At 37.2% G+C, this 19859-nt stretch overlaps 1 protein-coding gene across 4 annotated transcripts in view; it reads right to left on the reverse strand.

The window, feature by feature from the left end:
• Positions 1–19859, reverse strand: part of CWC27 (CWC27 spliceosome associated cyclophilin) — a 212029-nt gene that overhangs the window by 163726 nt on the left and 28444 nt on the right. For all 4 annotated transcript variants that reach the window (XM_073905418.1, XM_073905419.1, XM_025892373.2 and 1 more), the window contains 3 exons: positions 17474–17553; positions 15989–16022; positions 15253–15407 (listed from right to left, as the gene is read on the reverse strand). In XM_073905418.1, the coding sequence (XP_073761519.1) occupies positions 15253–15407; positions 15989–16022; positions 17474–17553 (269 nt within the window). The remainder of the gene's footprint in view (positions 1–15252; positions 15408–15988; positions 16023–17473; positions 17554–19859) is intronic.

The following is a 19859-nucleotide window of genomic DNA, read 5'->3' on the forward strand; positions in this document are numbered from 1 at the left end:
CCCAATGTTTATAGCAGCAATGTCCACAATAGCCAAACTGTGGAAAGAGCCAAGATGTCCTTCGACAGATGAATGGATAAAGAAGATGTCGTATATATACACAATGGAATATTATGCAGCCATCAAAAGGAATGAGATCTTGCCATTTGCAACGACATGGATGGAACTGGAGGGTGTTATGCTGAGTGAAATAAGTCAATCAGAGAAAGACATGTATCATATGACCTCACTGATATGAGGAATTCTTAATCTCAGGAAACAAACTGAGTGTTGCTGAGTGGGGGGGGTGGGAGGGATGGGGTGGCTGGGTGATAGACATTGGGGAGGGTATGTGCTATGGTGAGCGCTGTGAATCGTGCAAGACTGCTGAATCACGCATCTGTACTTCTGAAGCAAATAATGCAAGATATGTTAGGAAAAAAGAAAAAGAAGAAGATAGCAGGAGGGGAAGAATAAAGGGGAGTAAGTCGGAGGGGTAGACGAACCATGAGAGACGATGGACTCTGAAAAACAAACTGAGGGTTCTAGAGGGGAGGGGGGTGGGGGGATGGGTCAGCCTGGTGATGGGTATTAAGGAGGGCACGTTCTGCGTGGAGCACTGGGTGTTATGCACAAACAATGAATCATGGAACACTACATCAAGAACTAATGATGTATGGTGATTAACGTAACAATAAAAAATAAAAAAACCAAAGATATATACAGTATGAATTTATAAACATTCTTCAAATGCTACTTGAAAAACTTTTAGCAAGAACAAACTGATATTAATCTTCTCATACATTCCTTTTATGCTTTTTTGTTGGAATAAACAGCATTTCATCAGTGTTTTATGAAAATTATTTTGAGTTAATAAAAGAGTTTATAATTGTAAAAGGCTCTCTATTATCTTTAGAGTCCATGAATTAAGCCAATGCAGATATCCTTCCATCTTATGGCCTAAAGTGGTGATGCTATAGGCCCACCATCTTTAGGTTGTAACCCTCCTCTGGAGGCCAGGCTCTTAGGTGTTTAATTATTGTTGTAGGCCGTGTTTACATACTATAACAGGTGTTATGTTCCTTTATTGCTACTTAAAATTGTTGCTATTCACTGGCACAGCTTAGAAGCAAAGGTAGTTTAGTTAAGAGAAAGGACTCTCTCTCACTTTGTCTATCTAGAATAGAGTAACCTTGTCTTCTGTAAACATCTGAGCTTAGCATTGGAAAAGACAGATAATCTAGATCCAGACCTGCTTTTTAACCTGTTTACCTTTATTTACCTATGTTCCGAACATATAGGAGAAGGTTAAGTAATATATGTATTTTCCTCACTAATTCATTTACTACAAAAACCATGAGAAAAACCTTTAAATATCTACTAAAATGTAAACACATTTTGTTCCAAAATTCTTTCCATACTACACAGCATAGGCTCAAACAATAAAACGAAGAAAAGATAATTTTTAAAACTTCACTGGACTACTGATAAATCCTACCTAAGAATAGAATGATGAGCATAAAGCCAAACAGTTAAGGCTGGTGAACAACTTTGCAATGTTATCTTGGCTTTCAATTTCTGGGCCACTCTCCAGCAGCATCAGGATTAGACATTCTCACCTTCCATCACACTAAATGTACTTCCACAGGTCAGCTATATATCTAGGTGACTGGGCAAGTACATATACCCTATATACCCTACAACTAAAACTGAGTCTTATCGTATAGCAGCAGGATATAAGATGCAAGGACTCTAACACTCTAGTTTTTGTATAAGGCCTACACGGTATCTTTCTAAACTCTCTGAAGCCAAGCCAAGGGGTTTTCTTTTTAATTCCCTTTAACAAAGACTGTCTTTAAGATTATTTCAAGTTATAGTCAATATTGTGAACAAATAAGCATATCCAGACATTTTCTATTGATTTGTAATGATTAGTAAGTCCAAAAAAGTAAATGCTTATCTAAAAGGAAGAAAAACTGGCAGGAAGTCATTATACAATTTTCATAATTAAGAAAACATTCTTTTTCACAGAATCCAGAAAATCCGATATACAGCAAAGGACAAATCTAGCTTCCTGTCTGTTGACTGTGTGTTTGTGTATACATGTGCGTGTGTGTAAATTGAAAATACAAATTATAGAGAAAGGATTTTGTACATAAGCTCATATGCCAGTTAATATCTGCCTTTGACCATAAGAAAAGTACTTTTCAGTAGGAACAGAAACCTACCCATTCTCATATTACAAATTTAAGACTGTTTAAACAAAATAATTCTTTAAAGAAGTCACTAAATCAACACTATAAATTTTAAAACAGAAAGCAGACTACTTGACATGACAAAATTAGCAATGAGCAATACCAGGAAAATGTATTAAGGATCTTATAAAATGAAAGAGAAACTTAAGTGAGTAGAAGAATAATAAATACAAAATTACATGAAAAATGCAGTAAGCTTCTGATATACTTCAAAATAATAATGGAAATCCTATTTAAGGTTTAACACTCACATAGGTGCATTTAAATAGTAAACACATTGAAATCAACATGAATACACAAATACACTGAATGAACTAATACACATGGTGTAGCAATATCTAAACAAGAAAGACTAAGGAGAGAAGAGAGATCAAATATTATTAATGTATCAAAGTTGGCAAAAAGGTAGGAAAGAACTGTAATGAAATCTGTGAGATCCCTCTTCAAAGTAGGTCATTACTAAATAGTTCATATTGTGTCTACTTTTAAAAAGACAAGCTCAAATAAAGGCAAAGATTCGATAAGGTGAACAAAATTGAACAAAATCCACTCTTTTAGATTAATGTTGATGAAATATTATGGTAATTGTTCTTAAAAAAGTTATAGAACTTGTAGAAAACTGATGATGGTTGGGAGAAGAAACCCTCTTACATTGTCTCCTTAGAATAGAATGACCTTGCCTTCTGCAAACATCTGAGCCTAGTTTTGAAAAAGATGGATATCTGCATTCAACCTTTATTCTAAACCTCATTTACCTGTATTCACCTATGCTCCCAGCATATAGGAAAAGGCTAAGTAACGTGTGTATTTCCATCACTAATTATTTGGCTGCAAAAACTATGAGCCAATCACATCCTAGCACTACTGATGAATTTTTTGTTTGTTTGGTGTTTTTGTTTTCTGAAGGGTGTGGATCCTAGCAGATGCATTTTTTTAAAAGCCAAACAAATTTTAAAAGTTTGTCTTGGTTATTTGGATATGTACCCCTGATAGGCATGGAGGGAGTTATTTTAAATAGTGTGGTCTGAAAAAACGATGTTTGTGCAAGGAACTGCATGAAGAGAAGGAATGGTTACTAAGATTATCTTAGAGAAGAAACTTTCAAGCTGAGGTAACCCAAAGTTACCTGAAGGTAACTGAAAAAGGCCTGAAAAAAGAATGAGCTTTGTGTGTCCATGAAACAGCAAGAAGGACAATATGCCGCGTTTGAAGTGAGCCACAAGAGTAAGGTGGATAACAGCTTGGCCAAAGTGTGTAAAAGAACTGAAGGGTGTGAGGACCAGAGCACAGAGTAAAGCGGTTGCCTTTGCCAGAAGCATTATGAGAATTTCAGATGCAGATGGGTACATTGTTGGTGGGAAAATGAGGAATTTCTCTCACTACTTCTGTTTTCATAATAAAATAAGGAGCAAGGTGATCAGCCAAAAGTGAGAAGAGCAGTGAAGACGTTGGGTGTTATTAATTAATAAGATTCTCTTCCAGGAACAAGACAAAAACCAACTAAGAAGGCTATTAAAAATAATGAAACAGCTACTCATTTCCTCTCTGCCCACATTCCCATCTTAGAGAACCTACCCTACTCATAACCCTGGAAGAAACAGCCTTACTGTATCAGTTAGGTTTAGGCTCTGTTACACTTAATAGAAACTCCAAATAATGTGGCTTTAAATAACTTGAATGTTATTTTATCCCACATCCAACAACTCCAGATAGGCAATCCAAGCTAGAATCGTGGCTCCATGAGGTCTTCAAGGACCCAGGCTCTTTCAACCTCTCTATTCCACCAAGGCTAGCCCCTCCCCTCTTCCCTTTAGAAAAGATTGCCTGAAAGTCTGATACTATCTGTTTCATCTCATTAGCCAGAATTTGGTCACAAGGCCTTGCCTTGCTACAAAGGAGTGTGGTGAATGTGTTTTAATGAGGCAGTCATGAGTCCAGCTAAGTATCTGGGTTCTCATTACTAAATACGAAGGGAAGTGGATGATGGAGGGACAAGCCATCTCTGTCACACCTACATATCTCATGGCTTTCTAAGAGCCCCTCCACCATCCCTGCCCTCTTCGATGACATAAATGGATTGCTAACCCAAGCCAAGCCAGTAAGATTTTCTCTCTGGAGAGTCAGGCTTTGGGACACAGAAATAAAGTCAATTTACTTCTGAAGGGCTGAACTGCAAGAGACTTTGTGGGCTAGAGCCCTACAAAGAAAACACAAGATTGTAACAGAACAAATGAAGTAACAGAACAAATGAACAAAGAAAAGGAGAGCTGAGGCTGCAGAAGGAGAGAAAATATAAGTTTCTGACATCTTCTGTTCCTGTCAGGCTTGTATGCAATTCTTTTATCTGGATTCTGTGCAACTCCCTCTATTCCTTTATGCAGAAATTCCTTCAGTTTATATGTAAAATCCCTTTATAGAAAAATAGTTTTTTAAGCAGGTTTCTATTCCCTACAATGAAAGGATCCTTAAGATATATTAGAAAGTTATGATTTAACGTTATGTATATATGAAGTGTTTCTGCATCTTCTGTGAAACCTGTGGAAGACAGTCATTGTACTCTTCTCCACCCCTTGTGGAAAGATAGTTTCTTTTAGACAGAATTTCTTTTAGAATTTTATAACTTTTAAAAAGTATGTGATAATTATTAGGAAGTGATATCCTTCTTTTTAAAATTCAGATAATGGCAGTTAAGTAATGTTTATTATGTCTTTTTTTGTCCTGTCCACCAGGAAGATGATGACTAAATTTATTACACAGTCACAGGTATTTACAGTAATTCCTGGTTAAAGCACAAAGCCTGGAGATTACATTACTGTTTCTAAGCATACAGTGCTCCTTCTTGGAAAAGGTTTATACTTCACCATACCAGGTTTGGCCACATCACGTGCTCTCACCAATGAAATGGTGAAGTGATGAATGCCATGTCTAAGCAGAAGCTTTAATAGCTAGTATATGATTCCATTGTCACTCTTTTCCTTCTGCTGTGCCTCTCAGCAAGAGGCTTCTCCTTCATTCTGGGCCCATGAAGGTAAGTGATGGGGAGTCTATCTACAAATCTTGCCAGGATGTAGCCAGAACAAGAGAACAAACATTAGGTTTAACCCATAGGATGTGGGGATTGTTTGTTACCATAGCATAACCTAACTTAAGCTGACTAATAAAGGAAGCAATTCAGTATGTTTATATGTAGGGCATTGAAGAATATCAGGAAGGACTAAAAGGACGAAAATGTCTGAGGGGAGCGTTAGGAACATCTAGAGCTCCTATCCCAATACTTATCGCCACCACTCAGCCAAGTTATCTAAGCCAGAAACATAGGAGTCATCTGGAGTATATCTTTTTCCTTTGGGTCTCCTATATCCAAATCTGTTACCTCCTTATTATCTCTAAATCCATCCCCATAGATACTACTTTAGTGAATTAGACCCTTATTACCTCTCCTTTGGACGAATGTAATAATGTCTTTCTGTTTCAGTCTCCTTCCTCCAATCCATCCCCTACACTCATATAGAATAATATTTCTAACATGATGTCATACCTTTGCTAGAAACATCCCCTGTGAGAGTTACATGTCAGCTGGACACATGTGAGCTGGCCCTGGCCAACCCTTCTCTGGGCTCTGGAGAGGGGTCAGGCCACAGCAGGTTCAAGGACCGGATTTGCCACTTTCTACACACAAAACACTTAACCTCTTTAAGTATAGTTTTCTTTACTTTTAAAATGAGAATCATAATATAGACTATACCTTGTAGCTTTGTTATGGAGGTCAAATTAGAAAAATAAATTGACTTGGCAAAGCAGTAACACTGTAGAACAAGAAATACTTGTGAAATAACAACAACTGTCTGCCTAAAGCATCTAGGAATACCTCACAGCCCTCATCTGTTCATACAACTGTGTCCCTTTACTAGACACTAAGCAACTTGTAAAGAAACTCAGACTTACTAATCTCAGCATCCTAGGACCTAGCACAGTGCCTGGTACAAAGGAGGAACTCATTGTGCATAAGCAAAGCCATACCTGAAAGGTGGTAAAATCCCTGAACGGTTAGGGGGGAAAGGATCCAGAGAGAAAACTAGAGGAAGAAAAAATAGAATCACTAATTATAAATCTCCCTCAGGCCCGTATGTAACTTCAAGTGCTTTTAACTTTGTGTTAAACGAAGATCTTTGCATCTTGAGTGGCCTCTTTGTTGTGTATTTTATCCAAATTATACCTGCCAATTTATTTTTTTTTAAAGATTTTATTTATTTATTTGAGAGAGAGAGAGGGAGCACATGTGAGTAGGGGGAGGGGTAGAGGGGTAAGGAGAGGAAGAGGGAAAGAATTTTGGAATAGTGACACAGGGCTCGATCTCAGGACCCTGAGATCATGACCTGAGCCAAAACCAAGAGTCAGACGCTTAACCGACCAAGCCACCCAGGTACCCGTATACTTGCCAATTTAATTTATAGGTAAATTCACAAACTACAGATAAGGAAAGTAGGAAAGCAATGAATTTCAAAACTCTTCAATGTGACTAGATTTCCAGGGTAGGGAACATTTCCTCGAATCCTTGAATAACTTAAAGAATGTTTTTTGCATATAATCTCAACACTGCATTTCAAATGTACAATTGCATTCTCCAAAAACAACTTCTACTACCAGATCAATGGAATATAATGCTCAAGGGTAATTCTAAAGAGATGCAAATACCTCTCCTCCATTTTGACAGGAGAATCTCCCCCACGTGTGCATTTCACTGCTTCCTGTCTGCCATTTGAAATCTAACTGTAAAAACAGTAGGGCTGTCGTATTTCTGAAGTATATAACTGAAGTTCAAGGGTTTTTTTTTTTTCTTTTATTTTGAAGGTGATCCCTTGGATGTGGATTAAGGATCTCAGTGAACTACCTGGGCATTTTAAAAGTGTTTTTTTATTTCAAATAGCCCAAGAAACAGTTTTGTTCAGAATATCCAAAAATCCTTGCTATAAAGACCCAAACAGAAGAAAAATGGAAGCTTGCCAAAAATGCCAAATGATACTATGGTTTATATTATAATTTTTACTATTCCAATATTTTAAATGTAATAGGTAAAGGCAGTAAAATAAACCGTCTAGTCTACATTGGGGGATTATACAACACTAATTTAAAGGAATGGACTTCATGCTAAAATGTTATTTCTTTCCAATAGTGCCTCCAAATAATGGTCTATCTTATTAGCATTAGGGTATAACTTATGAAATTGCTAATATTTAACTGTTCTTGATCTACAAAAATGGCAATTTTACATTCAACTCTTTTTTGACCTGGTATTTTGATCTTTTCCAGAAATATATACTTCCTACTTAACATCCTTAATAATTTGCATGCATGTCTCTTAGAGTACTTGTCAAGTGCTCTGAATTGTAATTAATTGTTTATAATGTCACTTTTACACTATATGATGAACGCTTGCAGACAGAAATCATTTCTCCTTTATTTTCATGTTCCGGGAGTCTGGCACTGTCTGGCACATAGCAGTTCCTGTAGTGTCTGGCAAGAGGAGTAGCATGTGTTTGAGAATAGGATTACTGCTCAGGAAAGAACATACAAAAAATAAAAATCAAGGTCTAGGACAAGTTACCATGCAAACCGCACTAAAATTAGGACTGCTCCAAAGCTTAGTATCTGCTGATAAACCCGAATATCTCCTGAAAATACAATAATTGGACCACTACTACTCCATACCAAAAAAATAGTAACTGCAAATTTTCTTTATTCAGAGACCAGTTACCCACTATATAGATCTCACATTTCTTTCTCTTCCTCTTTTTTACCATCTGCTTCAGTACATCTCGGAGCAAAGGAAGGTAAAAGGAAGCAGAAATGCTCTAAATGGTTAAGGTACTCCTTGCTTGTAAATGTTTGCATGAGAGGAAGAAGAGGATCTTACAGATGATGATTCTAATGGTTCATACAGAGTCGTTAGAATACCTGTGGATTTCAATCTTTGTTATTATCTTTTAAAATTTGTACTATAATTTAAAAATGCATACTATCTTTTAAATTTTTTTAAAAGATTTTTTTATTTATTTGTCAGAGAGAGAGCATAAGAAGGGGGACCGCAGGCAGAGGGAGAAGCAGGCTCCTCGCTGAGCAGGGAGCCCGATGCGGGACTCGATCCCAGGACCCTGGGATGATGACCTGAGCTGAAGGCAGACGCTTAACCGACTGAGACACCCAGGTGTCCCACTATCTTCTAAATTTTTGAAATTTAAATACTGTATTATCTTTTTGAATTTGTACTTCCTATGAGGATCATATTAAGACTAAGACAGTCCCCAAGGCTGAGAGAAAAGTTACAAATTTTTTTGAGACGGCTAGAAATCCTGGGAAGTAAGAAATCCTAGTAACATGTCAGACCCAACAAAGAGACACTTGAGAGACGGCAATCGGCATATCTAATTCGGGTGTTCACCCAGGCCTCAGGGAGTATACTCAGGAGGTATTTATGACTACATTTTCTCTTGCTTCATAATTTAAAGTTCAATCCAACTCATCAGATCTTTAATCTCAATTTCAACTTCAATATCCATATCCAAATTCCTGGTGCTATCATAATAATGATATTTCATATTCAGTCAATTAACACAGGTCATAACTAAAATAAATTTCCACTGAATTTTACCAAATAAGACAGTGGTTTTATGAAGAAGGTCAGCTAAATATGATGGATAAACAGAACACAGCTGATCAAACATCAAAACTAATACCATTCTAGTTAACCTTGAAACATTTCTATCAAATGTTTGATGACTATAATTTGAGGGTATGTGTATTTTTTTATTTATATTTCAATTTGATGAGAATAATTTAGAAGAGTAATCACAATACAATTACATTTGATAGAAGTTACACAAAGACCAAATTTCCATAATGATTATAACCACCACAACAAACCATTGATTTCTAACTATTTGGTCTGCTTGTTACATCCGATTTTACTCTTCGGTCGTTTATTATAAATCAATACACAGATGTTAAAAAATAGTAGGGCAGACAACTCAATTTGGTTTACAGGATTAACTTGCAGAAGTTGGGCTCCATCTACAGGCAAAAAAATAATTCTTTACAATCAACTTTTAAAATAGGATTTTCCAAAAGACAAGCTCCAAATAATCCCAAATTTACAATTAACCTTGAGTGCATATTAGAATAACCTGGGGTGCTTTCTTAAGCTTATGCTCCCTGTACCACAAATTCTGATTGACTTATTCAATCAGGGGTGGAGCCTGTTCTCAGGTGATCTAAATGTACAGAAAAGGTAGAAAGACACTGATTGAAGTTTTTAGCAGCACCTATCTTTTAAAAACATCAGAAACACTCAAAGGTCATATTTTATTTCTTATAAAATTATTTGAGTCCCACTATACTGACCGTTCAATGTTTTTCAAAGATTAAAACTAAATTCAGTTGATATAAATGTCTTATCACTGTTAGACTACAAAAATTATCTGAGGTGACAGTACGATTTTTTAAATCTACTTTTACAGTATTCTGTACCTCAGAAGTAATCAAGGGAGTATGTGTGTGGTGGGGAGTAGAGTTCTTAACCCTGGAGGCACATTAGTATATCTGGGGAGATTTTACAAAGTATTGTTGCCCTAAACTAATATCTGTTCTTAGAAGTGAGAAAAGCAGTTACTCTGAGGGGGTGAGGGAAGAAGTAACCAAAATGTGGCAAGAGGGAGATTTCTGGGTGATGGAATTTTCTGTTTCTTGATCTGGATGATGGGTATACGGGTATATTTGGTTTGTAAAAATTTAGCAAGCTGTATAATTGTGATATGTGCACTGTGAAATAGAGCTAAGACAAATATATTCTGTATGTATATCATACTTCAATTAAAAACTAGAAAGTTAAAAAGGAGGATGTGTCCAGGTTTCACTTCTGACCAAATGATTCAGAATCTGTGGAAGTAGGGCCTAGTGATCAGTATTTCTTTGAATGTTCCACCAGTGAATCTAACAGGCAGTTGGGAATGAAAAACCATTTCTCTAATGCATCACAAATATGTTTATTCATTTATTAATCCACTCATACAAACTTTAAGGACCATCTACTTATTATACTAGACTTGGAGGATGTAAACATAAAAAGGACACAGGGCACCTGGGTGGCTCAATTGGCTGGTTAAGCATCTGCCTTTGGCTCAGGTCATGATCGGGATCGAGCCCTGCATCTGGTTCCCTGCTCAGTGGGGAGTTTGCTTCTCCCTCTCCCTCTGCCCCTCCCCTGCTTGTTCTCTGTCTCAAATAAATAAAATCTTTTTTAAAAGAAAAGATAAAGAGGACACAATCTCTGAAGGAATTTAGTCTAGGCAAGGGATAGATAGGTAAACCAATAAATCCCATGTGATAAATACAAGCAAGTTACTTACAAGATCTAGAGGTGAAAGTGATTTGTCAAAGAAAGATTCAATAATTTTGATGTTGTTGTTCATTCTTTTATACAAATATTTGCGTACCTCTGATGTTTGACCATAGCAATACAAACATAAATAGATATAATCTCTACCTTCAAGAAAGTTAACTTCAAGAAGGTTACAGTATAAGAGTACACAAGGCAGGAAATAAAGGCGTAAGCTAATGTCATACTATCACAGACTTGTAAGAAAGGTGTAATATGTATGCCCCGAGGAGTCAGAGATGGTACTACCAAGTTGCTGACCTTGGAGGTAAGATGACATATAAACTTGAACTAGTCCAGTAACAGGGGGAATAAAAATTAGTATTCTAGAGGAGTGCTTTTCAAAAGTTTGTGTGCATACAGATCAGCTGGGGTTCTTGGTAGAATGCAGATTGATTCCTCAAGTGTGGAACAGGGCCTGAAACTCAGCATTTCTAACTATTTCCCAAGTGATACTAATGCTACTCGTCTACAGATCACAATTTAAGTAGCAAAGTTCCCGAACAAAATGGGTTTCAAGAGACAAGAGGTAAAAAGAAAAGCCCAAAATTCCACAGCAGAGACACCAAGAAAAACAAAAATTGCAAAGTAGCCATTAGATTTGCCAATTAGAAGGCCTTAGTGAGAGTAGTTTCAGTGGAATGATGAGGGAGAAGCTGATGGGTATTTAGAAATAAATGGGAAGTAATAAGGTGGGGACAGGAAATAAAATGGAGTGGTCTTGTTTGTTTTTACTCTCGAATGCTGGGAGAGATTTAAGTCTATTCGTGAACTGAAGGAAAGAAACCAGTGAAGAGAGAAAACTAAGGATGGAAAAGAAGATGGAATCACTTTGGGTAGAGAGATTCCTCTCCCTTTGCAGCAGAGGAGAAGGAACTAAGAATTAGTCTCAAAGGGTAGGGAGGGGAAAAGAAAAGAATGAGTGGAAGGAGTTACTCTTATTTCACAGAGCAGGAAGCCAGGTGATCTGTTAGAGACAGTGAGCTCCAGGTTTGAACTAAGCACCGTGGGGGGTGGGAAATGAAGGAGCAATGGGGGCACAGCTAAGGCTGGACTTGTCCGTGGTGGTGTGATTCTGCTCATCAACAGCCAGGCGTGAAGGTATAGGCTCAAAGAAGATGGGCTGGGTGAGAGAGTGAGACTGACATATTTAGAAAAGGAGGAGGAAAGGGACATAAATCCTATGAAGTCAAAATAGATATAATGAGAGAAAAGAAAGGAGAGAAGGTAGGAAGTGCTTTGGACTTTTTTTCTCTTCAACTCCTAACCAGTTTTCAACAGTGTTAACAACTGGAGACACTGCTGAGAATACATTATTAAGAAGATTCTACTCTGTGTAAATTTGTTGAAAACTATATTGTTAAATACCATCCCCCGGCTTACACATTAAGTACTCAACAAACCTGCTTGTAGATTTAACATCCGAAGTGATAAACAGCTTTAACAGGGTCCAGATGTTTCTTAACCAACAAAAGCAATACCACAAATTTTCAGTAAAATTATACTCCTTGCCTAAAGCACTGGTAGGCTAGTCTATTCCCTGATCTTATTGCTTGAATCAGAAAATGACTGAAGGATAATGGACTACTTCTAGCACACGCAGATGAAAAGGCTGAATATTTGAATAGATAATGATTTCACATGGACATCCTATCTGGCTGGCAGCTATACCCATTATAATTCAACTTAGACTGAGTAGTGATATTCCTTTAAATTTAACTATCTTTTTTTTTTTTTACCACATTACAATTTTTTAAGACTCTTAGAGATTTTTCTGGTTTTTTTTTAACATAAAATTAACTTGAGACAAACTATAACGAACCTGGTATAACTAACCAAAAGTACTAATAATTGTGGAATGTTTTTACACTCAAGGGGTCATGAGACAAACATGGATATTTCTAGGTAAAAGTGAAAAACTGTATTTTCCCTTTGAAATTCTATACTTTCTCCTCTATCCTGATCTCCTTATTTTTCTTTTACTTCTCTTTGTAGGCAGGAGAGGTAGGACAGAAGGAGGAAGAAGGATGTGAATATTGAAATATCTGGGGGAAGAGGGAAACAGTTAAAAATAGATGTTTTGGGGGTGCCTGAATGTCTCAGTCGGTTAAGCATCCCACTCTTGATTTTGGCTCAGGTCATGCTCTCAGGGTCCTGTGATGGAGCTCTGGGTTGGGCTTTGCACTCGGCAGGGAGTCTACTTGGGATTCTCTCTTTCTCCCTCTGCCCCTCTCCCAACTCGTCTGCATGGTCTCTCTCTCTCTCAAATAAATAAATAAATCTTTAAAAAAATTAGATGTTTTAGGGGCGCCTGGGTGGCTCAGTCATTAAGCGTCTGCCTTTGGCTCAGGTCATGATCCCAGGGTCCTGGGATCGAGCCCCGCATCGGGCTCCCTACTCCGTGGGAGGCCTGCTTCTCCCTCTCCCACTCCCCCTGCTTGTGTTCCCTCTCTCACTGTGTCTCTCTCTGTCAAATAAATAAATAAATCTTTAAAAAAAAAATTAGGGGCGCCTGGCTGGCTCAGTCGTTAAGCGTGGGCCTTAGACTCAGGTCATGATCCCAGGGCCCTGAGATGGAGCCCCCAGTCGGGCTCCCTGCTCAGCGGGAAGCCTGCTTCTCCCTCTCCCACTCCCCCCGCTTGTGTTCCCTCTCTCGCTGTGTCTCTCTCTGTCAAATAAATAAATAAATCTTTAAAAAAAAATAAATAAAATTTTTTTTTAAAAATTAGATGTTTTGGTGTTTTCACTATTTATTAAGGCAAATTTTGCCAAATAAGCTTTATTTAGTTCTTAAAGAAAATTCAGCTCTGCTAAATTATAAATTATTCTAATTACAGGGTATATAAGTATTGGAAATTGTATTTAAGCCAATAAGACAGTAGAATTGAGGAATTATGCACTTAAACATAACAACTATTTGTTTCATCTATTAAAAACTAAAAATGGGGGCACTGTGTGGCTCAGTTGGTTCAGCATCCGACTCTTGGTTTTGGCTCAGGTCACGATCTCAGGGTTTCGAGATGGAGCCCCGTGTCAGGCTCTGTGCTCAGTGCAGAGTCTGTTTGAGAGTCTCTCACTCCCTCTCCCTCTGCTCCTCCCCACCTCTCCCCGCTCACGCATGTGCTCTCTCTCTCTGTCTCTAAATATAAATAAATCTTTAAAAAAACTGAAAATGTATTTTTTGTCACATTACAAACCTAATCTTTAAAAAATTCATAGCTCTTAACAATCAGAAAATGCATGTCTTGAATGAGAGAGGGAGAAAAAATATATTGATTGTATATGTAATCTGACTTAAATTTACTGAGCTGATGTGATGTATAAGCCCTAAAATATTGTCAGTAGTGGCACAAAGGTATTCTACTACAGTTAAATACTATTTCCGAATATTAAAGTTCATACCATCAGTGGGAATTTCTGGGAACTTTTCTGGTTACATAAAGGAAAAAACTGAGGGAATGAAGCAATGGAAACATGGAAATGTTTTGCATTCTTTTAAAGTTTTTCTATATGAAGTTGAGAGATAGCAGAAAAAAAGAATATTGTTTATATGTAGTTACATCTATCTTATTCCCAAATGTAGGTGATCCAAAGAAACATTTTTAAAGATTTTATTTATTTATTTGAGATAAAGAACGAGTCGTGGGAAGGGCAGAGGGAGAGGGATAAGGAGAAGCAGATTCCCTGCTGAGCGGGGAGCCTGACTCAGGGCTCGATCCCAGGACCCTGAGATCATGACTCTAGCCAAAATGAGACACTTAACTGACTGAGCCATCCAGGCACCCTGAAAACATTTATAAAGCAATATTATTTAGGGGTGCCTGGGTGGCTCAGTCAGTTAAGCGTCTCACTTTGGCTAGAGTCATGATCCCACGGTCCTGGGATCAAGCCCTGCATCCGGCTCCTTCTCCTCGCTCTCACTGTCTCTCTGTGCGTGCACTCTCTCTCTCTCTCTCTCTCAAATAAATAATAAAAATAAAATCTTTAAAGCAATATTATTTAAAATATATACCATACAGTTGTGATATCAGAGTCACAAAGGAGAGTTTTTCAATTAAATTGCATTTCAGGAGTCACAAAACTCAACAATTCTTTACCATCAGACATTTCCTGAAATTTCTTTTTGATACCACTGAGATTAGGAGAGGTATATGGTATAAATCAGACTTGAAAAGATATTAAAGAACGTCTTCAGGCCCAAATACTTTCATAACCAATTCTGACAAATTTTACTCATCTAAATCTGAGGACTTCTCTTTTCATTCTATACAATACTCTACTGTTCGTATTCATATTAAACAAACACAGCCTTCCATATCTAACTAATATGTTGTTTACCCCACATATAAAAATTTAGAGGCTTTTAAAGGAGAGATTAGAAAGAAATGAAGAAGAATTTGACTCACGGGACCATTGCTGTAAGTACTTTGAAACTGGTCTATTTTAGGCCTCCAAACAAATGGTATACATATCAAATATCATGAAAATTGTGTTTCAAAAAAATAAGTTGAATAGAGGACTTAATACTAATTTAAAGTGAAGTATAAAAAGACAGACTGACACCCAGAAGCACAGTAATTGACTCACCTGCGGCTAACTGATTTCTTCACTTCTCCCTCTCCAGCTGACTTAACATTTCCACTTGTGTCCTTTTTTAACTTTTTTGCAATTCTTTCTCTCATTAGATTCTTCTCATCACCATCAATATATTCATCATGCTCTACACCTTCATATTCTCCATCCTGTAGAAATTGAAGTGGAGTGTTTGCCAGGCATCCCATTTCCCCTTAAACTCCCAGAGATCCATTCCAGACTCTCCTCATTGCATTCTAGGCCAGTTTTGTTTTTTGTTTTGTTTTGTCTTGAATTAGTAAGGGCTTGAAGAATCTGTTCCAGGTGGGAATACTCCTGAGGGTCTGCTCTAGGCCAACTATGTAAGTATGGGATACCCAAATAAGGGGTGTTTGCTCACTTAACCCACAGCCCTTCTGTGCAACATGGGCTGTACTCCTGTATCACCCAGGATATTGTGTCTATCTACATTCCTATTCTTTCCCAGTGGGAAATGTGGCTTCTGCAGGCAGTTGGCGAGCATACTGACCTCAACCAGAGATTAATTCAAGTAGAATGAGGAGGAGGTAGAGAAGCTGAGATTTCTTCCTATAATCTCAGTCATACCAATTACTTCCCAGAATCCTCCTTTTTTCAAAATTTTAAATATATAATTATAAAAGTAACATACACTACCTTTAAGGAAAAAAATTAAGTTTTTATAAACATTTTCTATTAGTTGTTCAAACTATATATTAAAATTAATACTTACATTAGCTGAATCTCCTACTGCATCACCTTTTTCACTACAAAAAGAATGAAAACAAGAAAATTTTAGCTTCAAAGTGAAACTACTAAACTTATGTAAACTTTAGGATTATTCAAAATTTAGAATATTTTGCTAGGATTAACAGTTCAAAAACTTATTTCTTTTTTTTTTTTAAGATTTTATTTATTTATTTGACAGAGAGAGAGAGAGACAGCGAGAGCAGGAACACAAGCAGGGGGAGTGGGAGAGGGAGAGCAGGCTTCCCGCTGAGCAGGGAGCCCGATGTGGGGCTCGATCCCAGGACCCTGGGACCATGAGCTGAGCCAAAGGCAGACGCTTAATGACTGAGCCACCCAGGCGCCCTCAAAAACCTATTTCAACATAGGAATTTCAGAATGGAATTGTAGAATAGAAACATTCTACAAAAGAGTCATTTTTACGAATAGAATAAGAAGTATGCTCCATGAGCACACATATGAATTCACTAGAATTAACAGAAAAAAGCAAACAACAACCAACGTTGCTGTTTATGAACAAAGGATTACAGAAAACAATTTCTACCATTGGCTTGATGTACTCTGGCTGAAAAAAACAAATCCTTCAAATACAAGGATATTAAGAAGAGACTTTTTTTTTAAATAGAATTTTTGAAAACAAGCTAAACTCAGTGCAATAGCATTTTAATCCCCCTTTGAGACACTGGCCCAATATATCATGTGCAATTGTATTTAACAGTAAGACATCTTCCCTTCTCCAAGAGAAGCAAGAGAGATAGACATTTTCTGTTAACTACTAAAATATATAAGAAATAACTACTCAATGGATTGGTCTAAAATGTGGTGACTTCACAAAACCTTTCGACTCTGCCTTGTTTACCCATCATACCAACTGGCACAAAAATGGGCTTTAAGGAAAAAGCTAACAAAGTAACTTTGAATTAAACATTAAACTTTTAAAGCAAACCATTTCCTATTCAAACTATCCCAAGATTTAAGTTTAGCAATTAAATTTAAATTTAATTAGTTCAACAGAAATAGATAGCAAGATGAAATGAAAGGGGCCAGAGTGCTTCCCTCCATTACGCTAGAAGCTCTGCTACGTCCATCACCAAAATGCTTTCGTTATTTGTCTGAGTTAAAAAAATTGGACTTAAGAGAACTGACCAGGGCGCCTGGGTGGCTTAGGCAGTTAAGTGTCCGACTCTGGATTTCTGCTCAGGTCGTGATCTCAGGGATGTGAGACTGAGTCCCGCACTGGGCTCTGCACTCAGTGGGGAGTCTGCTTGAGGTTCTCTTGCCCTCTCTCTCTAACACTCCCAAACCCCTCAGTGTGTGCTCTCACTCAAATAAGTAAATCTTTACAAAAAAAGAGAGAGAGAGAGAGAGAGAGAGAGAGAGAGAGAGAGAGAACTGACCATTTTCTCACAAAGGCAGCAAGAAAATATCTGAGCCAGAAAATAATTTAGGATCACACTTGTAGCATACTAACCTTCCAACGGCTGGAACAGAACTGAGATGGGGATCATCCTTAAGCAAGTCATGACTACTTTTGCTTTTTCCCTTCATGCTCTAGGAAAAAATGTGGGATATAATCATAAGTGAGGAAGAAATAAGTTTTCTAAAAGGACAAGTTAACACGTTTACATAAAATCTAGTACTGGTAAAATATGGCTAGCAAAAGATACATGTTCCTGAAATTTTCAATATAAATTAAAGCTTTATAAAGAAGAAGCTAACTCTCACAACTGATTGAAAATACTCTTTTTAAAAATACCTTTTCTCCAAAAAGTGATATATTCTTCAAAATAAGCTTACTGATTACTATTTCCAAACACTAAATCTTCAGTATGATTTACATACAGCTAAACTAATTCTTTGACGCAGATAGTAAAACTTAGAAGATAGTTCACAGAGTAATTTGAAATAAATGCACACAATTGTTTTTCAAACATACTGGCTATATTGCACAGAATTACATGTATACATGTATTCTGTTTCTCTGAAGAGCCCTATTACATTCTTTGACCTTTAGCACAGACAGAAAAACTTAATAGTTAAAAAACTGAGGTTTCTAGAGGGGAGGAGGGTAGGGGGATGGGTTAGCCTGGTGATGGGTATTAAAGAGGGCACATTCTGCATGGAGCACTGGGTGTTATGCACAAACAATGAATCATGGAACACTACACCAAAACAAATGATGTAATATATGGTGATTAACATAACAATAAAAAATTAAAAAAAAACTTAATAGTTAAAAAAAATCTGAGAGGCCACTTAATACAGTCTCCCACCCAATGCAGGCATCTCCTTGACATCACTGCTGACTAGTCAGCCGGTGTTTCAACACCTGAAAGGAGCTTTTCCTTAGATACACACACAAACCACTCCTTTTCAAATGTTTTCTATTGTTGGACAGTTCTCTCTATAATTGGGGGAAAAAAGTCTGTGTGTAATTTCCAACCATCCAACCAATCCTAGCTCTACCTTCTAGAACTCAAAATGAACTACAAACAATTTCTGTTATGATGTATACTACACAGAGCTTAGTTTAAATACAAAGAGACTGGTAGGTATCACACTGGCCCCTACAGATGTCCACGTGCTAGTCCTCAGAACCTGTGAACATGTTACCTCACATGGCAAAAGGGACTTTGCAGATCAATTAAGGATTCTGAGATGAGGAGACTATCCTGGACTGTCAGGGTACATCCGATGTAATCACAGAAGTCCTTACAAGTGAAAGAGGGAGGCAGGAGAGTCCGTTTCATAATGATAAAGCAGAAGACACCATGGGCTACTGTTAGCTTTGAAGATGGAGGAAGGGGCCACAAGCCAAGGAATGCAAATGGGCTCTAGAAGTTGGAAGAGTTAAGGGAAGAGATTCTCCCCAGAGCCTCCAGAAGGAAGGCAGCCCTGCCAATACCCCACTATGTAGCCCAGTGAAATCTGGTTTGGACTTCTGACCTCCAGAACTGTAACATATTAAATTTGTTTTGCTTCAAGCCACTAAATTTATGGTAATTGGTTACAGCAGAAATATGAGATGAATATAAATATATTAACATCTTTTTAAAATTACTTAAATATAAACAATTAGAAAGATCAAGTTTAATACCATTTCATGAGGCAAAAACAGTTTATAAATGAGACTGTTCAACACTTCTTACAGCCTCTGTGCAAAAGGCCTAGCGGCACTCGTCATGCCATGTCCACCCCACAGATCCCAACCTTTTGGGAAAGTTTAATTCCTTGGACTAAACAAGGATAGGACAAAACATTCTTATTCTATTCTCAAAAGTGGTATATTTGTCTATCAATATAACTTTTTCTGGGTGAGAAAAAGCCTTTTTATAACTTGGGATTTGAGGTAAAAATGTTGGTATATCTTGCAGTGAAATACTGTGTGTATCACTGTGAATGTGGCACAGTTTAATCACTATTTTTAAATCTAGCTATTGTGATACTTTTATAATAGACCTACCATTTAACCTGCCTCATGGAAACTACTTGTCTGATTGTAAGCTTTCACTTGAAAAATATTTTCTGACATCTGTTTTTAAATTATACACAAAGATTCAGGAGTAAACTTTAAACCAGTACAGACACTTGAATACAACTATCATTTAAGAAAGCAAAATGAAAGGAGGGATCTTCCATAAAAAATTTTTCAAATGTCTGAAGCCTAGGATCATATTTTTACTTAGTTTTTACTTCTCCAAAGTATATCCAGTTCCTCAAGCATTCTCCAGGTGCAGTGGTTCTTGGCTTTATCACCACCCTCCTCATGATCCTCCCTTCCTCTGGATGCATCTAGTTTGTCAGGTTTGTTTTCTTTCTTTCTTTCTTTCTTTCTTTCTTTCTTTCTTTCTTTCTTT

Source organism: Callorhinus ursinus, unplaced genomic scaffold (genome assembly GCF_003265705.2).
Source record: "Callorhinus ursinus isolate GAN/ISIS: 27379988/994484 unplaced genomic scaffold, GSC_fseal_2.0 scaffold23, whole genome shotgun sequence".
NCBI classification, from domain to species: Eukaryota; Metazoa; Chordata; class Mammalia; order Carnivora; family Otariidae; genus Callorhinus; species Callorhinus ursinus.